Below are 25,058 nucleotides of genomic sequence, written 5' to 3' on the forward strand. Positions count from 1 at the left end.
AATGACACTACTATCTACAAAGAATGACCAACCTGAATGATGCCACATTCTTTAGGCCAACCAAGTCTTTTAGCCCTTGCATGTCAATGCTGCTGTTTCGCAAATCCAAGGAAAACTCTTTTCTTGACCTTTTTAAAATAGAGTGCAGTACATGGACATCAGGTGGTGCAAGAGCTACGCCCAGAAAAGACAGGTCTGGCTTGAGCCTTAAGGCCACATGCTGCAAAAGAGAATCGCTTTGTGTTTCATAAATACAATGCAAAATCTCGAGCAACCTCTCCGGACAGAGCTCATCTATCTGCAGCTTTCTAATATATTTCAAGAGTGTTTTCTGCTTCTTGGTTGATTGTTTCACATCCTTATTTGAAAGGGAGTAGAAGTAGGGGTCATCCTGGAGGAACAACAATCCAGCCAAAAATCGAGGCACTAAATCTAACCAGTTATAACGTTTTTTCTTCTTGAATGGAAAAGACAGGTACTTTGTTAGACTTTTATCCTTGATGTCTTCTGCTAACGTAAGGTGAAGCGCACCCAAGAAATTCTGAATGACAAAATCAGAGAACGTGCTCCCAAACTCCTCTTTGCCACTATCTGAATGTCTGGGGAATGCAAATGGCAGGAAAAATCCGTATTTCAGAGCAAACTCTTTAACGTCCTTAGAAGGAAGAAGATCACTTTTCATGGCACTTTGGTGTTTTTCTCCAAGATACCAGGCTATATGGGCTAGCGTAGCAAGACTCTCTTGATTTTGCATGGCTGTAACATCTGTTTGCATAGGTATTATCTTTTGCTGAACAAATTTCAGGAGGATTGTAGTAAGAGTTGAAGGAAGGCTTTTGTCTCCCATTTCAAGTACTGTCTCACAGAGAAAACAAACAAGTCTACACATAACAGGACTGTAACAATGACTGAACAAGTACTCACACTCTTTGATTAATTTCAGTGCATTATCACAGTAGGGTAATCCTTCAAAGTATTTGGTTATGTACAAGTCTCTCTGCTGAGGGGAAAATCCTACTATTTCAATAGTCTTATCCACTTTGGACACATACTGGTACACCTTGTCTTTTGGTCTTGCTGTAAATAATAAAGTACAACCATTAAGTATCTTTTTTTGGATGAGTCCTGAAAGCAGCTCCTTTATACTGCACAAGTCATTCTCAGGCTGACTGGCCGAGCAACGAGGAAAAGTCTCATGATCATGCAACCCTTCAAAACCATCAAAAATCAGAAGGACTTTAGCAGGATTTTGCAATATATACTCAAAGATCTCTTTGCTTCCCTCTTGAGGTTTTACAAAAAATTCAAGAAGCAGATCCTTCAGGCTATATCGCTTCTCAGGCAAGCTTAATTGTTTGCAGTCAAACCAAAATACAAATTCAAATTGAGAAAACTCTCCATTGGACCAGTCCTGGCAGATCTTCTGAACAAGAATGCTTTTGCCCATTCCTGCTTTTCCCAGCACCACAATCACTTTAGTCTCTAAGTCTTTACCTCCTGGGATTTGAAATATTTGGCTTCTTTTAAGAGCTGCCTTTTCTTTCCCTTGCAGACTGCAAGTTATCAACTCCTTTTCCATTGCTTTTATGCTATTCTTCCCAGGCTTAGTTTCAGTTTGGCTTTGAACAAGTGTCCCATCAATAAACAGGTGATCAAGAGTTACTTCACGCTCCATGGCCACAGATTTGCACACATCTCGGAAATAATCCATAAGTGATATACAGAAAGCTTCCACTGGCTCTAGAGAAATAAAAAGCACACACAAACTGAAGAAACCAATCCACAAATTACAACATTGCTTCATGGTGGTTTAGGTACATAATTGTAATACGGTCAAAATGCATCAGTTCCCATAAAGCATGTAGGTCTGGATTTATCCCATGTGACTGCATGTACTTAAATTAGGAGTGCAGGTACAATAGACACTTTCAGAATGAACTGAATAATTTTGGAGGTATCTACACATATGATAAAACCAGCTAAGTACACTGACCTTCTAAGTAGGTACTACAGCTAGATATCTAAAGGTAAACAAGTCTAACATCTTAAAAACAGGAATTGTGCTCAGACACTTGGAACAGCTTCAAAAATTCTTGAATGACAATTCCTACAAGTAGCTTTTCTGTACGGAAAGAAACACAGAAAAATTAGCAAAAAAATACTGGAAGTTTTAAGTTCAAGAGATCTAAACTCACTTGGTCTTTTGAAAGGTTCTTCAGAAGGAAATATGGGAACTCGGACTTCTTTGAACATTTCTAAACCTGGAGAAACAAAACAATATACTTGAGGAAGACACCTAGATAGTCATCAATTCAGCTTTACTAATTTAAACAATAAGAGTAATGCAAATTTGCAAGTTCATTGTAACATATATTATAGATCCTCCAGAGAAAGAGATATTTCATTTTACAAAGGAAAGAAAAAAAAAAATCCTCACACAAGTACAATTCAGCTGACATGAACTGCTGCAGGCAGTATGACATCAAGCAAGATGACAGCTGTCCTTACAGTTGTATGAAGCAGAAGACCTATCATAACAAGGTGACATCCACTGTTCTTTTCTTTGCATAAATTCACAATCACACATAGGACTTCTTTATGTCATCAAAAGCAATAGCTTCCTTTTATTATTCTAAAAGCATTAGGGATGAAAGACAGAGTAGTGGCTATTGGTAACAGAATTTATCCATTACTCTTCCTGACAAAGTACTGTCACTGTCCTGTTTTCTTTCTTTTTGCCTTTTTTCAAACTACTGCAGACTTTTGCACTTGGTCAGATGAGCAGTGTCTGCCATACACAAAGAGTATCAGTTTTGACAAAACTTTTGGTAGGAAAAGCTTTGCAGACACAGGACAGAATTTAAATTGACAGAGACTGTAACAAACCCAACCTCATCAATAGTCTTGTGGTAACCACACTCAGCAGAGATGTGGAAAAAACCCCAAACCAAAACAGGTTAACCTCCCTAGTTTTCTACAAATGTATTTATTACCATAATATTTGGTTCATCTTGATGTAGAATGTGGTATAAAAAAAAAATCTTAAAGTTCAGAGATCTGGGAATCAATTCCTACCCTGCGTGCCAGCAACAGATGGAATGGTTAGAGTTCAGAGTTGCTTCTAGCAGGGAAGCACCCACAGACTTCTAATAAGTAAGTCCTTTTTCCAGTGAAAGAATACCTTTGATATAGAAATAGTTCTCCTCCTTGTAGAAGAAAAAATGACTTAAGATATTAAAATAAAGAGGGAACATGCCTGCTTTCAGGGAAGTGTCTGGTTTTGGTTTAGTATTTGTTATATTAAATAAAAACAAAGAATGGAAAACCAAGAAAAGCTGTAATAAGACATTTAGATGGGAAGCAGCACTGGTCAAATCAATCATGTGTTAATAGTTTCTTAAAAAGGAAAAGAGACTGGCTTGGTAGCTTATGCGCTAATTTTTCTGCTGCATTTGGAATTCTGAGATTTGCAACATACTCACATATGTTGTGCTGCTGTAAATCAGTTAGAATTATTAGTATTGTGTATTCACATAAACAGGATGTATAATTTACAAATACTTCCCCAAATTTAGGTGTATTTGCTTATTAATCCCCACCTTAAAATTTTGCTATTTTGGGTGGTGGCAGCCACCAGAGGGCAACAAACCATTTGTGCTAAGCTGCAGGCAGCTGGAATCAGCAGGGCACACAGAGATCAAACTGAATAACCACTGAAATCAAGTTCCCTGTTCTAACAGCTCTCTGAGGGCTGGAAGAAAAGTGTCTGAGGAAAGTTTGCTACCACAGGTGAGACTGTTATACCCTGACCAAAGGTCTGATTTCTTTATAAGCCTTTTTGTATATTAGGCTTCTGTATTGTTTAGTTAAATAAGTCATCATTTTGGTTTTGGGACTTCCATGTGAGCTGACTGCAGTCTGGCTTCCAGCACCAAGCATTTAAGATGTTTAAGCCGTGCCACTACCAGCAAAACTTGGACTTCTGATGGTGCTCAAGCACACAGGACTTTTTTACTGTTTTAACTAGACAAGAAGAGTTCTTCCAGAAACTGGACTTCATAGCAAACACAGTGGACTGGCTGCTAATACATAGCTGAACCTGTAGCTCTACAACCCCTTATCTGCTCTGTATTTTGAACTAGACTAAGCAGCCAGTGATCAATACAAAGAAGGAAATGCCATTAATTTTTATTTTCCTCAGTAAGTTCAGTATAAATAAAGCCTGGAGGGGAGAATTGGCTTTGGGTAGAAGAAAAATGCTCCCTCCCCCAATCCAAAGTACTGTATATTTAAAAATTCATTTTCTACTTACCACATAAACTAACTGGAAAACTTGGGGATATCAATGTTGCCGTGGAAGAACTCAGCACTGGCAAGAAACAAACGATAGTTTTCAGTCTATCATAGCTCTCAGTAACTGAAATGAGGGAACTTAGTACTTTGTTGACAGCATTGATTTTCCAGTAATTTCTGCCTATTTATGTGCATAAAAGGTTATTGCTCTTACCCGGATATATTATAACATCAGATGTGCCATTTCCAAGAACAAAGTTAAATATCTGCTGAGGAGGATCTGCAAAGCCTGTGTTCTCTTGGTTCCCTTTCATGCTGACAGGTAGACACTCTGGAATCAAAGGTGATGAAGATCCTGAAATGAGTGCAGAATAACTACTCTTCTGTTTTTAAAGGCTCCTGGTTTCTAAAGTTTTCTAAGAAAGAAAAAGCTTTCTAAAAGCTACTTATCCTTTCTGGCAGCTTCTGGACAAATATTCCCAGTGGAGAGTTTATGAACCTGAATTCATAGGATCAGGAGGTCCATAGAATCCATTAAACAAAAACTCTTAAAAGGTACAATGAATGTCAAATACAAGGGATTACCCAGCTTTTAGGGACCACTGGTTTTTGGCAGTCTAAAGAGAAATCCTGTTAACATAAGGAAAAGTGCTTAAGGCAAAGTCTGTAAATGTGTGGATCAGAGATCCAGAATAGAGAAAATGTGTAAATATTATGTATCTGAATTAATTTTACCATCCTTTGCACTACATCTTTCCCACATAATTGCACATCATGCAGCTTGTACAAGCAGCTAGCAAGCATTCTCCCTCTGAACCCACACTGGGAAGTTTTTTGATGATGCAGTGCTTGCAATTTGATCTGCCATAGCTCTGAGTTTCTGCAGGTGTGACAGAATTTCTTCTGCTACTTTGTGCTGTTTCAGCTAGCATCAGATACTTCAAGACTTCTAACTTACCCACTGCTTTTTGGTTCCTTTCCAGCATAAATTTAACAGTGAAAGGTGATGAACTGTGTCTTTATTATTAGCACTTACCAGTGTACCATGAGAACCCTCTGCTACACAACATGATGAAGGCAAGATGGCTACACAGCCCATCACTTGGGTTAGTACTCAGATTTTGTGAACAAAATTTCAACCTAGATTTTACTCTGCTATTGCAAATAGTGGATGTGGCTGATGTGGGGTGAGCAATGGATGGACACTGTCTACCAGGATTTCTCCAAGGCTTTCAATACGGTTCCCCACAGCCTCCTCCTAGAGAAGCTGATGTGTTATGGTCTAGACAAGTGGTCTGTGGGTGGGTGGGGAACTGGCTGCCAGGCCCCACCTGGAGGGTGGAGGTAAATAGCTCCTTTTCAAACTGGCAACCTGTCACAAGTGGGGTCCCCCAGGGATCCATATTGGGCCCAATGCTGTTAAATATCTTCATAAGTGATCTGGGTGATGGGATCAGGTGTACCCTGATGAAGTTTTCTGACAATACCAAACTGGGTGGGGAAGCGGACACCTCCAAAGGAAGAGCCACCCTGCAGGAAGACCGGGCTGACAAGAACTTTATAAAGTTCAACAAGGACAAGTGTAAGGTATTGCACCTGGGAAAACATCATCCAGGAGTGCAGCACAGGCTGGGATCTGTGGAAAGGGACCTGGGGTCCTGGTGGACAACAAGCCTCACGTGAGCAAAGAAAGCCAACAGGATGCTGGGTTGCATCAACAAGGGCATCACCAGCAGAGATAAAGAAGTCATCATCCCACTCTGCTCAGCACTTGTCAGGCCACACCTGGAACACTGTGTTAAGTTTCGGTCCCCGCTATGCAAAAAAGCTGTGGCCAGGCTGGAGAGGGTCCAGAGGAGGGCCACAAAGATGATCAAGGGACTGGGAAGCCTGCCATGTGAGGAAAGGCTGAGAGAACTGGGTCTGTTCAGCCTTGAGAAGAGAAGGCTTAGGGGAGACCTTGTCACCATGTTCCAGTTTTTATGGGTGACTACAAAGAAGATGGAGACTCCCTTTTTACCAGGAGTCACATGGAAAAGATGAGGGGTAATGGGTACAAGTTACTCCTGGGGAGATTCCAGATGGACACAAGAGGAAAATTTTTCACAATGCGAACAATCAGCCACTGCAATAATCTCCCCAGAGAAGTGTTGGATTCCCCAGTGTTGGACACTGTTAAAGATTCAGCTGGACAGGGTGCTGGGCCATCTTGTCTAGACCGTGTTTTTGCCAAGAAAGGTTGGACCAGATGACCCTTGAGCTCCCTTCCAACCTGGGATTCTATGATTCTTTATAATTATCCTGCAGCTCTTTACAAACCTCTGGATGAAAAAGAAATTGAAACTAAACCAAAGTTCACTGATGAAAATTTTGTGATTTCCTATTTTTAAGACAAGTAATTATTTAGATTAGCACATAGTAAATAACTCTGTCCTGTTATTTACTAACATATACTTCACCAATTAAATGAAAAAATAATTCATTTTCAGTAGGGGCAATGCACTTTTAATTTCCTCTGATTATTTTCATTCTTTTAGTGAGTGCCACACTTTTAAGTGCTTGATTGAAACAGCTGCCATACTTGTTTTCCCCGTCACTGTTCATGGTCAATGACCAGATTTATATGGGAGTTTTCCCCTTGTATAAATCAACCTGTGTAGTGGTGCACACCTGTAGCTGTACTGTACATACCAGGAATTATGAAACTTCTTTCCAACACATTGGTAGCAGGAACAGAAAAGGACACGTGCTGGGTAGTTAGTGAAGTGCAGCTACCTGGATGGCTGTTGAGAGGCATAGCTAAAAAACTGCCATTCTCTGAAGACACTGCAGGGACTCCCACTTGAAAAAAAAGAAAAAAGCAAAATGAAAGGAGAAAGTTATTTCATTGCTAGAAGTTAAGGGGGCCAAAGAAGAGGTCTCAATAAGTATCATAAACTTAATTCTGATCGGTTGTATTTTGATTTCAAAAGCAAGAACAATTCACAGTAGTTTTCTGACATTTACTCAGGTCTCAAAATCCAAAATGTATTTATGAAATTCTGTAGTAGATCACTTTTTTTCTTCTGCAGTTCACTCTTTTCATTTTGTTTCTCTTCATCTTTCTTGGCCTGTCTTCTTTCTAGAAACCTTCAGGCGTGTTTAGATATAAATGATCTTACAGATGGATGATTGACACATAAGACATAACAAGGTCTTACACTGCTGTAGTGTTTCCCAGGCATGGTGTGTTACCTTAATATCGCACAATATTAGGGAGGCCCAAGTACAATACACTGAGGACCTTGACTCTACTTAGACACTACAGTGCTTGTAAGGATAACTAATCTGTGTTAAGAGGGTTTCCCAAAGAACAGTCACAAACACCTGAGTTTTAAAAGACACAACTTGCCTGCAGCACTTGTTTTTTCAAGAAGAGGACAAATGGGGAGGGAGACTCATGTGCATTATATGATTATGGAAAGTTTTTTACAAATCAAGTAAGATACACTTACTTATTTTGATTTAGTCTGCTAGTTTTCTCGGTTTTACCACACCCTTATTCTCAGAGTTGGTTTTGCTTTTCTTTCCCTCTCCTCTATAGCAGCAACAATTAAGTCTCTATTTCACCACTTTCTGCAGTCTAATGTTTTATCAGGAGCTACAAACCTGTGTGGGTTTTGTGCCAGTATAGTGTACACCATCATCTGGAATGCAGGCTCTTTAGGTTGGGATGTATTTACATTGTTTATCAGGAACAGATGGATTATTTTGTTATAGGAATCTTTCATTTTTACTGTGGTATAAAAACAGACTTTAAAGAGTGTTTTTCAGCTTGTGTGTAAAACATTCCTAAATTTCCTGTTAATTTCCTATCCAAGGATTGTTGCGTTGCGATGGTCAGATAAGATTAGGTACCGTTACAGCTAGCCACAAGCAGTTGGGCAAATATAAAGTTTAATTTCATTCAATTCCTTTGAGAGATTCTCATCTTTGGCTTACCACTCTGAACTTTAGTACACATTATCCTCTTTACTGTAGATAGTCTTACACTTTTGAAGAGTTAATGCATTTGCCTTTGCAGGATCATACTGTGACACTCGTTTTATGACAGGGTAAATAAATTCCTGATTTTGTCATGTAGCTAATCTTTCTGTTAATTAGATTTTTGTACCCAGTACTTATACTGCCTTATGTGTGTATATATATATCTCTTCCCTCAGTACCTTCATTGGGTGAAGTAAGGTAGAGAGAATGATAATATTCTGAGCACTTCCTGGAAAAGGGTAGGTGCAGCTTTACAAAGCACTTGTTAGCTCTGTGATGATACTGCAGACTGGAATGCAAGTTCTGTAGGGTGAGAAATTTTTACGGTTTTGTTTTGGGTGTTTTTTTTTTTTTTTAATCAGGAATTGATGTGCCATTTTCCTTATTGAAAACTCTCACTGTTAGTGTGGCATAAACATAAGCTTTAGAAGTGCCAAATCTATAAAGGCATTTAAACAGGTAGAAGATAATCCACCTTTAATGGTTACTAACTGCCAGGAACTTTACCGGTGTATGAATAACTATAACCAGCAGGTATCAGTTCAGTAGGAATTCTGATTATCTTTCCAGATCCAGCAAATGTATTTTTTTCACAGCTAATTCTGCTCAAGCACCCCCCAGAAGTCCGCATGAACATTGGAAAACCATCTCGGGTCACAGCCACAGTGCACGTGTGTGCTCTCTCTGACTTTCATCAAATTCATGCCAGTTCCTTAGCAATTGCTGACCTGAATTTTGCTGAGGTGCAGTGCCATGATCCAAGCACTCTGGATGGCTCCCTATGTTACACACTGGTTTTGGCTGCCCGCCCTGACCTGTACACAGCCCATAGGGTTTGGTACAGTTTCCCTTAGGAGGCTTGGGAAGTGTGCTAGCATACAGTAATGCATGTATCACTTCAAAACACCGTATAATATATTAATCCAAAGGTGATTGTTCTCACATGGATTTTGGAAGAGTATTCTGCTGGTTTAGCTATGCCTGAGACACCCATTTATGCTACAGCTGGGTAAGAACTTTAGCACCAGTTTACACCTAGGGAACAAGTTACAGCCTGCCTGCTGGCCACAGGTGCTGTGTTGTAGATGGTTACAGCATACAACACCTAGAAATTTCCCTTTCTCCCATTCTTACTTTGATTTAAAGGACTGTATGGCATGGGCTGGGCCAAGAAGCTGTCTCTTCACTGTTATTATTTTCATTAGGATGTTTCAGGTGTCACACTTGAAACAAAGATGATCAAACCCAGGAAATGCCAAACTATGGCCTGAGTCATGTTACCCATCATAAACAAAAGGTGTACATGATAAAAATTTCAAAATTTGGCACTGACTCAATTCTTCAGTTTTGTTTTCTTCTCTCAGATGGATTTAGAAAAGCCCAACTGTGCCTCTGCTGATACTAGGTAAGTAATTTTCTATCACCTGGCAGGAACATGTGCTTTTGAAGCAGAAGGATCCAACTGTTCCCAGGCTACCATGTAGTTGGTCCTAAGATGTACAGTTTAATAGCTACTGATACGAGGACATGGATTTGTCGCATCATGAATTAGTCAGAGGTGTATAAGAATGTGATTCTACAGTGATTTCTGCTCTGCTGGAAGTAGAAACATGAAAATGCATGATGATGCTGTATCACCAAATCTATGAAAGCAAAGTTTCCCTAAAAGGTAAAGTTACAATACTTAACAGAGGATGAGACTTTGGAACATGACACAATATATGTTGAATACTCTTTTCCTATTCAGCCAATAACTCACCAATTTTCTTGTATTTGGGTTCTGAAGCACCAGAGCAACTCTCTGCAGAGCTTAAGAAGGCTAAAAGAAAGAAAGGTGATTGTAAGTGACAAAAATTGAACCAGTTTGGTAATTTTAAGTTTCCATCATGGAGATTTATTTTAACTTTTTGAAGTAGAAGGGGGTATTATCCATTTCAATTCAGCTGTTTCAGAACTGTACAGGTCCAATGTATAAAACATGAATGTGAAAAGCCTCATATTATTTCACCTTGACTGTGAAATTTTTTTTCCAGTAACCAAAGATTTTTGCTGTTGTTCTTGCTATTAAAGAGGGGATCATTCAGCTAATGCTTGCTAAGCTATAGATACACTGAAAACAAAGTTAACACTGTCAGACAGATGATAAAAAGAGGGAAGAAATGTAACATGCTTAACGTCATGTTACAGAACAACAAATTCTGTGAATTGTAAACAATGTGTTTGGGGAAGCTGTTTTCAATTCCAGCCCACACAGAATGAGCCAAGTCAGAGGAAGCATGTCAGGCTGTATCAGTGAAGAACTACATGAGAGATGCATTGAGGCTGTGTTAAAACCAAAGTACCGTAATAGAAACTTAGAATTCATAGAATCATAGAATGGTTTGGGTTGGAAGGGACCTTAAAGATCATTTAGTTCCATCCCCCCTGCCATGTGCCTCGAACACTTCCAGGGAGGGGGCAGCCACAACTTCTCTGGGCAACCTCTTCCAGTGCCTCACCACCCTCACTGTAAAGAATGTCTTCCTTACTAAATCTAACCTAAATCTACCCTCTTTCCGTTTAAAACCGTTACCCTTCATCCTATCACTACACTCCCTGATAAAGAGTCCCTCCCCAGCTTTCCTGTAGCCCCCTTCAATTCAAACACTACAGCCTTTCAGATTCTCACTGTTTTTCACTTACTTCGTTTGTGACATTTCTGCATCTTTATGTCAGTAAATTTCTCAGTGTTTTCAGCAGCTATTTCATCCAAAATAAGGCTCCCTGCTAAAAACATGAAATATTGCCAAATGTCAACCTTTGTTCACGTAGAAAAATTATAGAAAGAGGTAAAAGCAAGAGAAACACACCAACAGGCAGCAAAGATGAAATATACTCCAAAGAAAAGAGAAAAAACAAATCACACAATAAAACACATATCCAGATTGATATGATTTAGAAAGTCCACAGAGCTCTGAGTGCAGATTCTGTCACCCAGTACTAATACTGTATCTTGTTTCCTCTAAAACCAATATAAGTTTTCCCATTAGATGCAAAAAACCCCAAATTCTAAACACACCAGGAAGCAGTAAAAAGCATTTAAAAAGTCATGTGAGCTTCCTGTAGCCAGAATTGTCCTAGGAAAGGAGTGACCTTTGGTAAGCTATTTCAAATTACTTTGCTCAAACATAAAACAGGATATACAGATATTCTGTGAATCTTTCTGATTCTATGGATTTCCCAACAGCCACATATTGAGATATATATATTCTGAAATAGTAAACAGCTATGTTTGTGCCACTACCAAAACAATTATTTAGTACCAAAAGCCAAGCAATTATCTCTGGTCAAGCACTGAAAGAAGGAAATGAAATAATAATTTATTACATGTATATTATGCCGTTGCTGCATTGAGCAGGGCGAGAAGTAAAATTTGACATGCTTCCTCAGGCAGCTCTGTGTATCCTTGACAGAAATAAACGTGAGTGAACTGTGTTTATATGCATGCTAAGTCCTCTGGGTGGGTCAGCTTTAATAAACTTATCATCCATGCTGTGCTCAGAAGTCTGATGCTAATTGAGGGCATATACTGCACTGGACAGTTAAGCTGTGCATACACTATGGCCATGGTGATGTGATCAGCAACTGGGTCAGAAATAAAACTGCCATCTTTGAGAAAGGCCTGCAAAAATACAGAAAATCCTCAAAGTTCGCCAAGAAAATCCTGGGACACAGTTCCCAGGGGAGAATAGGATACCAGATGTATAGAAACCTTACTAGTGTTCAAATTGTGGGGATGAAGTACAGTGCAGATGTTAGCCAGAACACTGTCATGGAGAAAATTAATCTTTGCCCCATAAATCTTACCAAAAGTGTCTTCCACCTGCTTCTCCTGCTGATCTTTGAGCACATATTCTGCTAATTCAGCTAGCAAGAAGGGAAAAAAAAAAAAAAAAAAAGGGACACAGTAACAATGCAGTAAATTTCACAGTAAAACTTGTAAGCTTACCCTCATTAACAGAATTCTGCAGTACAAGTGAAATTGAAGAGTTAAATTAAGTTTTTCTTGTAAATTGTTGTTCAGGAAATAAAGAACATGAGAAAGGAGAAGCTGAGGCAGGAAGTATTAAGCAGAAGGAGCCATTAATAGAGAGATTTTCCCCCAACAACCACAAGCTACTGTTCATCTGTTTCCCCACAATGCACAGGTTTAGGTACCCTGGCTAGATCTACCATCTATGACGGACAGGCCACTTGAGTATATGCCACTGCTTTAGACTGAAAATAGAATTTGAAAGAAATAGCTATAGCAAGTGATTGGAAAATAATGATTTAAAAAACAAAAATTGCTTTCATACCTATTCTAGCATAAGCTTCTATCGTGTTGGAACAGAGATACAATTCATCCCCATTTTCACCATTTTCCATTGTACACAGGAAATCCATATTATTGAGCTGATCATAGTTACTGGCATCAACTTCGGGATCTAGAATTAAAAAGGAGTAGGCATTAGCTAAATGAATACCATAACCAAGGAGTAAAAAAAACCAGATAGCAGGACATGCAGAAAAGGCAGATTTGTTATTTCAGCAGAAGGCTTTGGCTCTTCATTGTATGTTGTCTAAGTAGGAACAGAACTGAACTCTCAGTAATTTATAGTTAGCCAGAAATCAACACTTTTCTCTTGCTAAACTCGGAGAATTCATCTCTCCTAGAAAACAAAACAGTTCCAGAATCCGTTCTATGACACTAAGGCCTACATGCACGGCCTGGACTCATCCATACTATTAAACCTTCTTATTCTTCATGATATGGTGGTACCATCCAAATTCCCTGTTCAGAATGATGCTCGGTCCAAGCTAACCCCTGAGCTGCAACTAAAATTGTCTGTGAAACTGCTAGTTGGCCAAGGTCAAAAGCATGCCAGGGACCATACTAACATCTTCCCAGCAGAGATGTCCAGCTTCCAATAACTGGCACCGTGTCCTGACAATATTCAGTTTATCTACATCATCTCAGACATTGCTAAGCCCCAAAAGTATTCAAATCAGTGAAACATCTCTGATATAACAAGAGTCAGTCCTTGATCCCTAATTCATCCTACTTTCAGTCACGGAGCAAGTGAGGCCATGGAAGTGAAGAAAGAGTCCTGCAGGTGTTATTAGCTGTCAGAAGTTGAGAGAGCAATGCTCAACCTGGGAAATAATTCATCACAAAGATGATTCCAGATTCTGGTGCTCCGTTCTCCACTGATTTGCCCACGTACGTGCTGACACTGGTCACTCATAAAAGCAACAAGGATGTGAAGTGGTGTCCTCCAATCCGGTAATGTGTTACACCTATCGGGCACAGAGCTATAGGACTTCATATGTGGCATACATTCATTCTTCTTTCATTGCCACTCTCTACCCACAATCCAGATCATTTGTTTAAAATAAGCTCAGCTATTGTTCCACAACACAGTCGTCAGCACAGATACGCTTTTGTACTTTCATGCCAGGAAACTCAGGGAGAGCAGACTGTTTCACAACCTCCACACAAATTCAGGAGCAGAAAGTTTGAGAGACAGGGCAACCTCCTAATCTGATTACCTGTAGGAATTTATGTGCAAGAAATTATCATCTTTATGCCCTGGCCCTTCTGCATTCTCCTCTATCACAGAATCTAAAATCATTGGTCTGTACCCCCAAAAGCTGTAAGATGGCATCTGGTAATGAAAGTCCATTGTGTCAGTGCCTTAGGATCTCAGAAGGAAACGAAATGCTAGTTTGTTTGCAGACTGGCTTCGTCACAAGTCTCTGTTTTGCAAAGCTTTTGGCTTGAAACTACAAAAAGTGTTGACAATTACACATGGCCATCTTACAATAGGAACATTTGCAAATGAACTACTTACAGGAATGATATCCAAAGCACAGACATTAGCCTCACACCTTGATGAGTGACATGTACAGTATGTTTTGTTAGACTCACTGAGCAGGAAGCTGTAAACATGTATGGTTTTAAAAATGTTTCTGGAAGCAGTCACTATTTTATATACAGATACAGACAAAGTTATCATATTGTAAAACTAATTGTCTGTTGAATTTAGTCCAGCCACCATGATAAACTGCCATTAGATGGCTACGTAGTTGAGAGGAGATGGTAATAACTTATAGCATGGTGACTAAACTAATCAAGCATCTTTTAGTGTTTTACTAACCTACAGAGAAGGCACCTTCTTCATTTCCAGATGACTTAGGATCAAGGAGAGTATACAGATGCAATGGATCAATATCACTGTGCAGCAAATCGAGATAGCCATTTTCAGACACAAATGCTGAATCCATGATTTGCCTCTTGCTGTCTGAAATCAAATTACAAAACAGTTAGCTATGACAAAACCACAGCTTTTGTCAACCAAAACTACAAGTCCTGCACTGTGGCCTTCTGTTGACAAGACATTGAGATCTTAAGGCTGTGGAACTGGCATTGATTACCATGTCTTGCGTTGAGTCATAACCCAGAGTTACTTAAACTTACAGATCCTGACACAGCTTGCAATGAGACTTGTCTATTTTTTACTCCAGTCAGGGAGTGGAATACTGCAGTCTGACCACCTGGACCAAAAGTGCTAAGTATTGAGTAAGTCACAACTCAACTCCTGTATCTTTATCAGGATATAAATGATGCAGCACATATCCAACAGGTATCGGGGAAATGAGAAGACTGCAGTGAAGAGGATGAAAGGAGAATACCATTCTTTAGTGTCAGGACAATTTCTTCTCAGGGAAAGCAGCTTCTGGCTGGGATGCTACACCCAGCTGCTAAGTCCTGGAGGTGGCACTAGGAGACATCCCCTCAGCACAAGAAGGAACAGTGAAAGGTAGAACATTTATATAATTCTTTCCCAAACCATATGGTCGATTGCATACAGAATGACACGGTCACCTTGGGAATTAGTCTATGGTAACAGGGCACTCACTGACATTTTGGAACCTCTCACAAATATTTTCAAATCAATTTTCTTTCCCCCTCAGAACTCACGTGCATACCTACTCATGAGTCGGGAATTGCTATAGCCTTTCAAGCAGAGCGTCATACAGTATCCAGACAAATTGGCTGGTCTAGGGTGCTCCCTGTTCCAGCCACCAATGTTTATACGAGAGCTGCTTAGACTGCTGCAGCCACATTTCTTGATACAGTTTGTCTCTTCCTCCACCTCATTTTAAATCCCTTCTACTTCCTTCCAGTTAGTGCAGCAGGCACTAGAATAAACCCAAACATTTCTCCTGTATATTCCACAGGTAGTGGAATAACTCTACTTGTTGGTTATTCGCTCCCTTTATCAAACTATTTCAAAACCTCTTCAGCGTTTACAAATCACTGACATGAATTCCACCTGGGCTCATGATCCAAGTTATTTTCTCCATCATAATACTGACATGCCAGCATGAAATGAACAACCAGCAATATTTCCAGACCATATCCTTTTGAAATAGGTGTCCACACACCACAACCATGAAAAGTTTCAGCTTGGCATCAAGCACCATATTTTGCAATGAAGGATATCTATAATACAGCTCTCAAATATTCTGCCTTTAGCAGAACACCACCTATGTTCCTGGCTGCACATGCCTACTTTTCTGAAGTGTGCAAATGTGGAGCAACCTGCTGTACCATTAAAAAAGAAATACAGCTAACACTGCAGCTCTGATGAAAGAAGGCAGAGCAGACCTAGCCACACACTACTACATGCTGCGTTGTTATAAACTAATCATCATTCCTCTCCCCCCTCTACATGGTTGTCCCTCTGAACAGCTTGGAAACAGGCACCTCTGTGTTCTGCTGCAGAAGACACCAGAATCTAGAGCCAGAACTTAGAAGAGCAGGTGGGCTCGAGATGTCCCACGAGTAGGAAACACCTACACTCAGGTGGTTCTCTTTTTCATGTTGTGTGGCCTCATTATGTTACCAAGATGACAAAACTTTGATATTATTGCCTGCTGTGATATAAATGGAAAGCAGAAGTTGACAAACCTGCATAAGAACCAAGAATTGGGTTATAAACATACCAGATTGAATTTTCAGTTTGTTGTAACATTTTGCTTTGCCCCTTCCTTTGTTGAATTAATGTAAAATCTAAACAGAGTTGGGCCTTCTGAATGCCAGGTTGCCAGACTTTGTCAATAACGCTGTTGAATCATCACCTGAGTCAATATAATTTTGGGGATAGAGACAGAGAAGTAATTGGGCAGAAGCCATAAAGGGAATGCAAGACAGACAAATGGATCACTCCAAGTTCAGTGATTAGCAAATTCTGCTAGTAAATCTGCTTGATTACAGCAGACAAAGAAAAGGGCAAGTCCTATGGAATGAGACTAAGTAGGCCTACTTAATCTTCATACTAAGTTTTGATTAAGTCATAGTCATAAGAGCTTTTGTTATTTTAAACCTTTCTTTCAATAGCATTTCCCTGTGGATAAATATATAAGTAATACAAAATGTTTTCAGCTACAACAGTCAAGAAGTCAGGAAGCAACCAAGAGAAAGTCTTGCTGGTGCCAAATCCAGCTAGAGAGCTGAAAGTTAGAACATAAAAGGTGTTATAACCCAGGAACACAGGAGTGAGAGAAACATGGCTTTCTTCCTTGGGAAGAGTGAACATTGATGCTCTTTCAAGAATGAAAAACTTAATTACTTATCTTTTTTGTTTCACAGGTCTGAACAGCCCTCAGCTTACCCTTTTTTTTTTTTTCTTTCATTATTTTGGTTTTGACATGAATCTCTATATAGCTGTCTTTCTACCAAATACACTGGACTTGGGATGCTGTGATTTCTTTCTGTAGCTGAACCAACAATTTCTTAATAGCAGCTCTGCTTTGCTGCATTAAAGTCCTGGTGCCACCATGGAAAGCACACTGTCCAAGGGTGCGGGAAAAAGAAAGTGAGGTTTTGAAAGATTAAAATTTCTACACCGAGAGAGCCAGAGGCAAGGAGAATTACACCTCAGGGATAGTGAGTGTTTTGCTGCTTGTTGTAACTGAAGCACGCAAAATGAAACCAGACGTTACCAAGCTTGTTTACAACAGCAATTCCTTTCCCAGAGCTTCCCCTTTTTTCTCACAGAATCCCAGCAGTCCTCTGTCTGACACCAAAGATGAATAAGCTCTATATTGCTCAGCACTTTCTCTGTTGTTTCATACATGATTTTAACTTAGTTTACTGATAATACATTCCCTTTGGGGTCCCATACAGTGCTGCCAAAATGGGCATTTGGCACATTTTCACATCAGAGGACTAAAACATTTCTGTGTTAGGGCTGTGAACACTAGAGCCAGCTCCCAGCAGGAGGAAGACAGACCTCACACAGACGTGCAGGACAAAGGGCTGAAGACCCCAGGGAATGCCTGCGCTCTTGCTTTGTGGCACGCCTCCATGCACAGAGTGCAGGTGCAGGGCGGGGGGAAGGCAGGACGTACTTCCGAATGTATTTCCATGCCATTCAGAAAGTTCAGTCTCTGTTGTTTGGACACTGGTTAAGACAGATTTTTTTCTTTAAATTTTGAAATAACACCTCCTTTCTGCAGCAGCCTATACACTCCAGCTGCATCGCTATATTCGGTAGACCTGTGTTCCCTTCATATTACCTCTGCAATGATTCAGTTCATGCCTGCTACAGCAAGGTTTCTACTTGGGATGCATTTGTTTTAGTGCTGTATTCTGCATATACAGCACAACAATATGATTCACTTCTAAGACTCTCAATGTTTTTTTCAGTGCTCTTTTAGAGTCCAAGTGATACCATATGAATTAAAAATGCAGGAAAAGTAGTAAAACAAATAGTGAACATCACCATACCGGGACAAAGAATCCAGTTAAAGAAGGAGGAGGTGTTCACTTAAATCACATACAAGCCTTAAGGGTTAGATGGGGCATTTTAGATTCCTAAAGGTAAGGGAGGTGATTTGTCATTTTGCCCCAATAATTTGATTTAACCATGCCTTATATTTTAAAGGATCAACATGTCAAAGACTCCCAGCAATGGATTCTGCTATAAACTAAAATCAAACAGTATCTAAGAGAACGGAGGAAAATTATACAGACAATAATGTAACATTTACTTCAGAAGTAAGATGGATGCTTCTGAGGACATTTGTTAGGGGGTTTCCTTCCCAAAACTCTGTCGACATCTGAACTGACAGGTAATAAAATCTCCCACATGAGTACAGAGGTTAAGAAAACGAATATATGTAAAGTCATTTCAGGAACAGAGGAAACCCCCACTCCACAATTTAATTTTTGTACTAGTTTAGGAAGCTGAGGATAATTCATAGAAAATAGTAGTAGTCCCATGCAAATCACACACTTCTTAACCAGAGGATGACTTAACATTACAGCTCCAAGTCTTAGATTACAGAAAAATAAAACAGCTGTGGACACAGGAGGTTGAAAAATTAAAGAGAAAGATTGCTGAAGAAATGCTATTTTCTTACCAGACCCCTTAAGTGCTACACATGAATCTGAGAGAAGCAAGCTGACAAAACCCAGGTTATATCAGACTAAGGAGTCCAGTGAAACACTGATATCTTGAGCTAAAAGCTCAGTATCATCAGCCACAATTTTAAAGACTTTTTTTTTTAAAAAAAAAAAAAACTTCAGGAAGTCTCTCTTCTTCTGTGCCCCCAAAGGATATGTCATGGTGCACAATACACACACCAGAAGGCAGGGATGTGTTTCCTGTCTTTTGCCGCAGGCAGTGTTTTGGGGCAATGTTCTCTGGGAGGTGGGCAAGCCAGCAGCAAGGAAGGATGAAGAACCCTCCATGCTACAGTGACCTGCCTCCCTTTCCTCTCTCCAAATCTATCACTAACAATTCCTCTGCTCCACAGGTACCAACCAGATCTTCCTTTCAGAGACGGCCCGATTATTCGTAAACTGAAAGTAATGGTGCTCAGTTTATATTTAGCTTTGAAGGTTTCAGTTTCTAGTTCAGATCTATGAAAGGATTATACATCTGAAAGACAGTTTAACTTTTCCTGTTGTATTATCTAATTTAACAAAAGATACTACTTTTGCCAATGGTCTTCATCTTGTCGATGGAGTGGTGTGTTACTTTCCATGGGCTTTAAAGTCTAAAAATGAAGAAGAACAGAGATGATGCTGGAAAAAGACGTGCTCTATAACCTGCCACATTCTCCTTTGTTTCTCTTAGAGATGAGTTTAAAGAAGTTAGAAAAAGTATAAATCTCAGGTAAAAGAAGCTTCTGCCTTTCAATTAACTTAGCTGTATAGTGACCAACACAACAGATAAAAGAAATGTTACTAGCCTTGCGCTGGAGACAGCTCAGTTCAGGCAGACTAATAATGTACTGTCCTGCAGATGTCAGAGTTGTGTTTTGAGAGCAGAATTTGACTTTTCATATCCAGTATCGCCTCTGCATGTCACAGCTATGCCCAGCTCTCCCATCCCAGCAGTAAGATGAAATAACGCGGCACAGCAGACACCTTGCCTATAAGCTCTTTCGGCAGAAAAAGTACATTTGCACTCAGACTTTCTTCAAGACGGAACCTCAGTCCTCCTAAATGTGAAAGTAAAGAGCTCCGGGTTGTCTTGCCAGACCTGTGAATAATAAGCCAGTTTCTTCCAACAATCCTGTTTCACTTTCTGTAGGAGCAACATTTATACAAAAAACAAGTACTTACTTAACAAGTCTGAAACTTTAACTTTTGACTAGAGCAACCTTTTGAGCAAGTAACAGGGCTAGCCACAAAATAAAATTGCTAAAAATTCTTCAAAATTTCACCCACATTCAGACTTCATTGTACTAATATTTCAAGCAATACAAGTCCAGATACGGACACACTGTAGTTACCAATATCTACAAAAGGTAAGATAAGATGAATTTACCATGACAAAAGCACTGCATTCAAGAGTTGAGTTAAAACTGACCTTAGGAAACTGGACAGTTCCTGTTCTTCCACTCTGGATTCAGTATGAAAAATGAGGAGAGCTGCTATCACTGTCCAGGGCTTATAGAAAGTGACATCAGAAAGGAGGAAATGAGCCAGAACAGTCACTGCAGAAAAGCTAAAGGCTCAGGGGGAATTCCAAAGAGGAAAATTAAGAAGAACTTGCCTTCTAACAACCCTGGTATAATAAGCACTGTTACCTTACTGGTCACTTGTCACCGCTAAGAAGAACTTGCACTTGTCACTAGTTAGGAACAGATCCATTTATTCAGCTGGAAGCCAAAATTGGATGAGACCCAGTGGCAGCAATTTCTGGTGCTCCCCAGAATTCTTCCTCTCCTTTTTTATTCCAGTTCAAATCCGTCTTGAAGTCATGCTGTTAAACAGTCCATCAGTAAGCATAAACCAAGCAGCATGCAGACACTCTTACCTTGCAGCTCCATTTGGTGTAACAGAAGTGAAAGTATTTCCTTCACATGCTCACAGACTCTACCAATATAAAATTAGATTGGTATCTTGTGTAAGCGTCTCTTGCCATTGGCCCAAAATGACAAGTAAGATGTTCTACAAAACAGGAGCTCATAAATCTTGTCTGGCTTACAGATGGTGTTCAGGGTCTGCTTGTAGCAGCATCACTTACCCTGCCAGCGCCTACCTGGTGTAAGACAGACCTTTTGAAAACCAACTTAATTCATGAGTGTCCCTGTCATGATGCCTATAGCTGCTTCTGTGTGGCTCTGCAAATATAAAACCAGGCAAATAAATTTTTTATCATGCATAGACCTATACAAATTAGAAATTAATTATGAAAGAAAATATATTCTCAAGTGAGAAAATACTTTTTCTACTATTATTCCATTGGCTATAACTTATAACAAAAGTTCCACCAGAGTCTGAAGAGGAAAGGAAGTGGGATTTGATGAAGTCAATGACATCCAGGACTTGCTGCTTCAGTACGGCAAGTTTTTAATCAGCTGCTCAGTAACAAATGGCTTCTGCACAAGGCAGCAGGTCCCATAAGCAAAGCTGCTGCTGACCTGTGTAAGCCTTTTCCCTTTGCAGAGGAGATCCACTTCCACCAGGTTCCATGGGAACATGCTCACTGAAAAGAGATAAAGTTGTTTCCTTCCTGGGAGTGGCTGATCTGTTCCCAGTATTTAGAGACACAGGGCCCACCCTGCAATGAAGAGCACTAGCCTCTTCAGCCTCTTGAACCCAAAACCAGGCAGCTGTGTTCTTGGAATTCCTCTGAGCACTTTAGAAGAAAAGCAACATCTCGGTATAACAGCATTCAGAGCAGAAAATAACGAAAGGCTTCACAAATACAGATTCTGTATTTTAGTGCTCTGTTTTGATATGAGACAGTAATACAATCACTGCATGAGAAATCCCAACAGAATTTAAGAGGGTTATTTGTTAGCCCTATTCTAATGCACAGCACAACCCACAAGTTCTAAACTCTTTTACCAGCCCTGCAGGCAGATTTCTTTACCAGCTTCTGAGGCTGTAATCCCATGAGGCAATCTATATACTTCAAGAATGAAAGTTTGGGGAACAAAAGAGTTCAGCTGTTTACTGTGATTCCAGTTCACAACTGCAGCAAATACTGGTTGTCCACTTTTTGTACAAGACCCATAGCTGCTTAGAAACAGCAGAAAGGAATTGCTGAAGCAAATCAGAGTATGGGTAGATCTAGTGGACTAGTCTATAAAGATGGTCTTAGAGGGGAAAAGCAGACTGGAAAACAAGACAGCTGAGAACTGCCTAAGCCTCTCAGCTTCTTTGCTTCAATGTTTGCTGATACGCTGCCCTACTGCAAAAGGAGAGAACAGAACATATTGATTAGTATTGGAAGCACTGCAAAACGGATGTCAATAGTGCACTTTGCAAGAGGGGCAAAGCTGGGATTATTTGTCCAGAAATTGTAAAGATCTGTTTTGTGGTAGAAGAAATAGTTGCAAAGCTATTAAGTAGTGAGAAACCTGCTGATATCAATCTGTTCCTGATCCAAGTTCTCTTTGCAAGGCTTTTTTAGAGTGAAACAATGATTGAACATGAGGCTGAAAAATTAACAAATTTCAAAACGAAAGTCAGAAAAGAATTTGCTTTGAAGGAAGCTGGAGTCTCTCATACAATGTGAGTCATTTCCTGGTGAATTAATGTCTTTGAAACAACTTTTTTTAAGTCTATCTCTGCTATCTAGAGAACAGTGACAATGGTTGAACAGGTGATGGATGAAGACTAATGCTTCTTCTGATGCACTTCAGTTTCCCTCTGTCACATCTCAAATAAACACTGGCTTTGTGACAGAGATACAGAGCCAGGCATGACAGGATCAAGATTTTTGAATGGAGATTTTAGGTGCTACCATTACAAAAATGAGAAGAAGCAGATGTTTTTTCAAGCACTTCAGGGATTTCATTAAAAGTAGAAACCAGACTATAAATACTCCCAGCATAAGGGACACTAGGCCACTTGCTATGATATTCTACATTTAAAATATGAATTCTTGGCATTAATTTGAATGTGTGTAATAATAGAGCTAAAATCTTCCAGGTCAGTATTTTGCCCTCTTAGAAACTATCTTAATTTTTTTTCTCCAGCATTTTCTCTGATACTTTCATCCATGCCTTGAGAAGGGATGTCCAATACCGTGTTTTAGGAGAGGAAAAAATTTATACCCCTCACTATGTTGCAGCCCAAGGTCCTTCCATCAGTTCTACAGGACTACCCCAATATTCTATCTACTAAGCATTATTTTACTCTCCTTTTACAATTGGTTTTGTAAAAGTAATTCTGAATGCTATAATTTAAACTGGAGTTCCGTCATTTTATATAGGATGGACAATGTTAGGATTGTCCCAGAGCTGTCCCTGTTCTTCAACATATACATTAATCCTATGGTGGGTCAGACTAAAAAGTGAGTTAACTACCTCAGAATTATAAGGTGTCTGCATTTTTAGCTCTCCTGCTGCCCACCAAAAAACTCAAAACTCTTGAATCCAGCCTCATAAGTTATTAAGTACTTCCCCTCCTTAAATCTGCAGCAGTCTTTTGTAGGCAGTGCAATTTTGTTGCTTATAGACATCTGGAATTTAAAGTGAAGAGCATTCCTCTCATATATGATTGAAAAAGATAAGAGATTTCCCTACATGAATTGCCAGCATGTGCCACGAACAAATGCTACCCAGACTATCAACAGTTGGAATGTCAGTTGAGAAAAACTGACCTTATCACGGTCTCTTTAATCTACTTTGCATTTCTGGTTCTGCAAAAGGTGGCAAAGAACAAGTTTTATTATGGCCTGGCTATGAAAATGCGTATCCGGTAGCTACCCTGAATGGGTGGATCCTTTTTTAGCTGCTCTTGCATTACATTCTGCATTACATTCTTCCCCACCCGCTCTCCACTGATGTACTTTGCACTATGCCACAATGCAATATCAAAATATAATAAACAAAAGTAAATCTTTAACAAAGCAACAAAGAAAAAAAGGCTGATTTACCAGAAATGTACTTGCTTCCTGTTGGCTCATTATCTGTCATGTTTTGAGGCTTACTGCCACAGAGGTTTAAACAACAGAGAGGAACCAAAGTGTTCAAGTACAGGTCCCATTTTTCCACAAATATCAGAGATATCTTCCTTGCGAGGTCCTCTCTGTCTTTTTCATGGAGCAAGGCTTGATGGTACTCCTTGGATATCACATCTTCTTTCAGCATGAGGTTAAGCAACGCGTGGTCATCAGAAGCTGTAGTGGCTGAAAGAATCTTCCTTACTCTAGGCAGGATCTCCTTAAAGAGATTCATACCTGCATCTGAAGATGTTTAAAGAAGGTCTGAGCAAAATCTGAACTGTTTCAATAAATAAAAAAAATCCACTCAGCATCAAAAAGATGAAGTGAAAAAAAAAAGTTAAGAGACTGGCCTACAACAGCAGAGGTATTTCCTCATTTGATGAAGCCTTTAAATAACATTTCCAACAACAAATAACTTGGTGATGAAATGACACAGCAACACAATTTTTCCAAGCATTCATAAAACACAATTTTCCGGTCAGCAACGTGGTCACCTGAAAAAATAATTTAAAAAAATATTTACCCCATTAAAGAAGGATTGCTATAGGTAGATCTTTGTCTCCTGGCCAAGGTGGAGTGTGGGCTCATTTGCAGCAAGGTCATTGCTGAATCAGAACAGCACCAAAAGTTTCAGCACAAAACACATCCTCTGCAAGAGGGACAGGTGTAAAACTTGGAGACTCCAATGCAAGAGTAGAAATTAGGCTGTGAATAAATTCTGCTTTCATGAAAGTCAAATGGATTAGAACCAGGGTAAAAACTCTGGGGTAAAAAAATATCCCAAATCTGGCTCTGGTTTCTGTCATATATGACGTTATTAGGAAGAAAAATAACTAGGAAACAAGTTGGGTGTGATTTCTACATATTCTTATTCAAAGCTAACGTATTCCCGGGGCAGACTGTGGCGGTGCAACGCTCCCCCCTCTCTTGAGCTGCTTGGTACTTAGTGCAATTTTCCCCCCTGGGCAACATGCCAACCCAAGATGAATAGGAAAGATAGTGGAGGAGACGAGTTCAGGCACTCCCTTAGTGCGCAGGATTCCTATCTCCCCTATCACCTGGAAACAGACTGCATGCCAACTCAGAACAGATTAGGAAAGGCAATAGACCAGAGTGTTGAGGTGCGCACTTGGTTTCTGCCCCCCTCCCTATCGTTTAAGAACAATAGGAATGATCACAGCCTAGTACAGCTGTGTTGGGGTTGTGGCCCAAAGCGGGTGATACCAGAACTCCAAG

The 25,058-nt window shown here is 39.8% G+C and overlaps 1 protein-coding gene across 3 annotated transcripts in view; it reads right to left on the reverse strand.

The window, feature by feature from the left end:
* CIITA (class II major histocompatibility complex transactivator) overlaps nucleotides 1-25,058 on the reverse strand; it is a 49,692-nt gene that overhangs the window by 10,846 nt on the left and 13,788 nt on the right. For 2 of the 3 annotated variants that reach the window (XM_074886410.1, XM_074886411.1), the window contains 12 exons: nucleotides 24,346-24,471; nucleotides 23,754-24,062; nucleotides 14,499-14,642; nucleotides 12,657-12,785; nucleotides 12,166-12,225; nucleotides 11,002-11,085; nucleotides 10,079-10,138; nucleotides 6,985-7,134; nucleotides 4,508-4,648; nucleotides 4,313-4,369; nucleotides 2,196-2,261; nucleotides 33-1,740 (listed from right to left, as the gene is read on the reverse strand). In XM_074886410.1, coding sequence (XP_074742511.1) covers nucleotides 33-1,740; nucleotides 2,196-2,261; nucleotides 4,313-4,369; nucleotides 4,508-4,648; nucleotides 6,985-7,134; nucleotides 10,079-10,138; nucleotides 11,002-11,085; nucleotides 12,166-12,225; nucleotides 12,657-12,785; nucleotides 14,499-14,642; nucleotides 23,754-24,054 — 2,900 coding nt within the window. In that variant the 5' untranslated portion in view covers nucleotides 24,055-24,062; nucleotides 24,346-24,471. Of the gene's footprint in view, nucleotides 1-32; nucleotides 1,741-2,195; nucleotides 2,262-4,312; nucleotides 4,370-4,507; nucleotides 4,649-6,984; nucleotides 7,135-10,078; nucleotides 10,139-11,001; nucleotides 11,086-12,165; nucleotides 12,226-12,656; nucleotides 12,786-14,498; nucleotides 14,643-23,753; nucleotides 24,088-24,345; nucleotides 24,472-25,058 lie in introns of those variants that run through there. The other variant, XM_074886412.1, reaches the window with a different exon arrangement.

Source organism: Strix uralensis, chromosome 16, assembly GCF_047716275.1.
Source record: "Strix uralensis isolate ZFMK-TIS-50842 chromosome 16, bStrUra1, whole genome shotgun sequence".
Lineage (NCBI taxonomy): Eukaryota > Metazoa > Chordata > Aves > Strigiformes > Strigidae > Strix > Strix uralensis.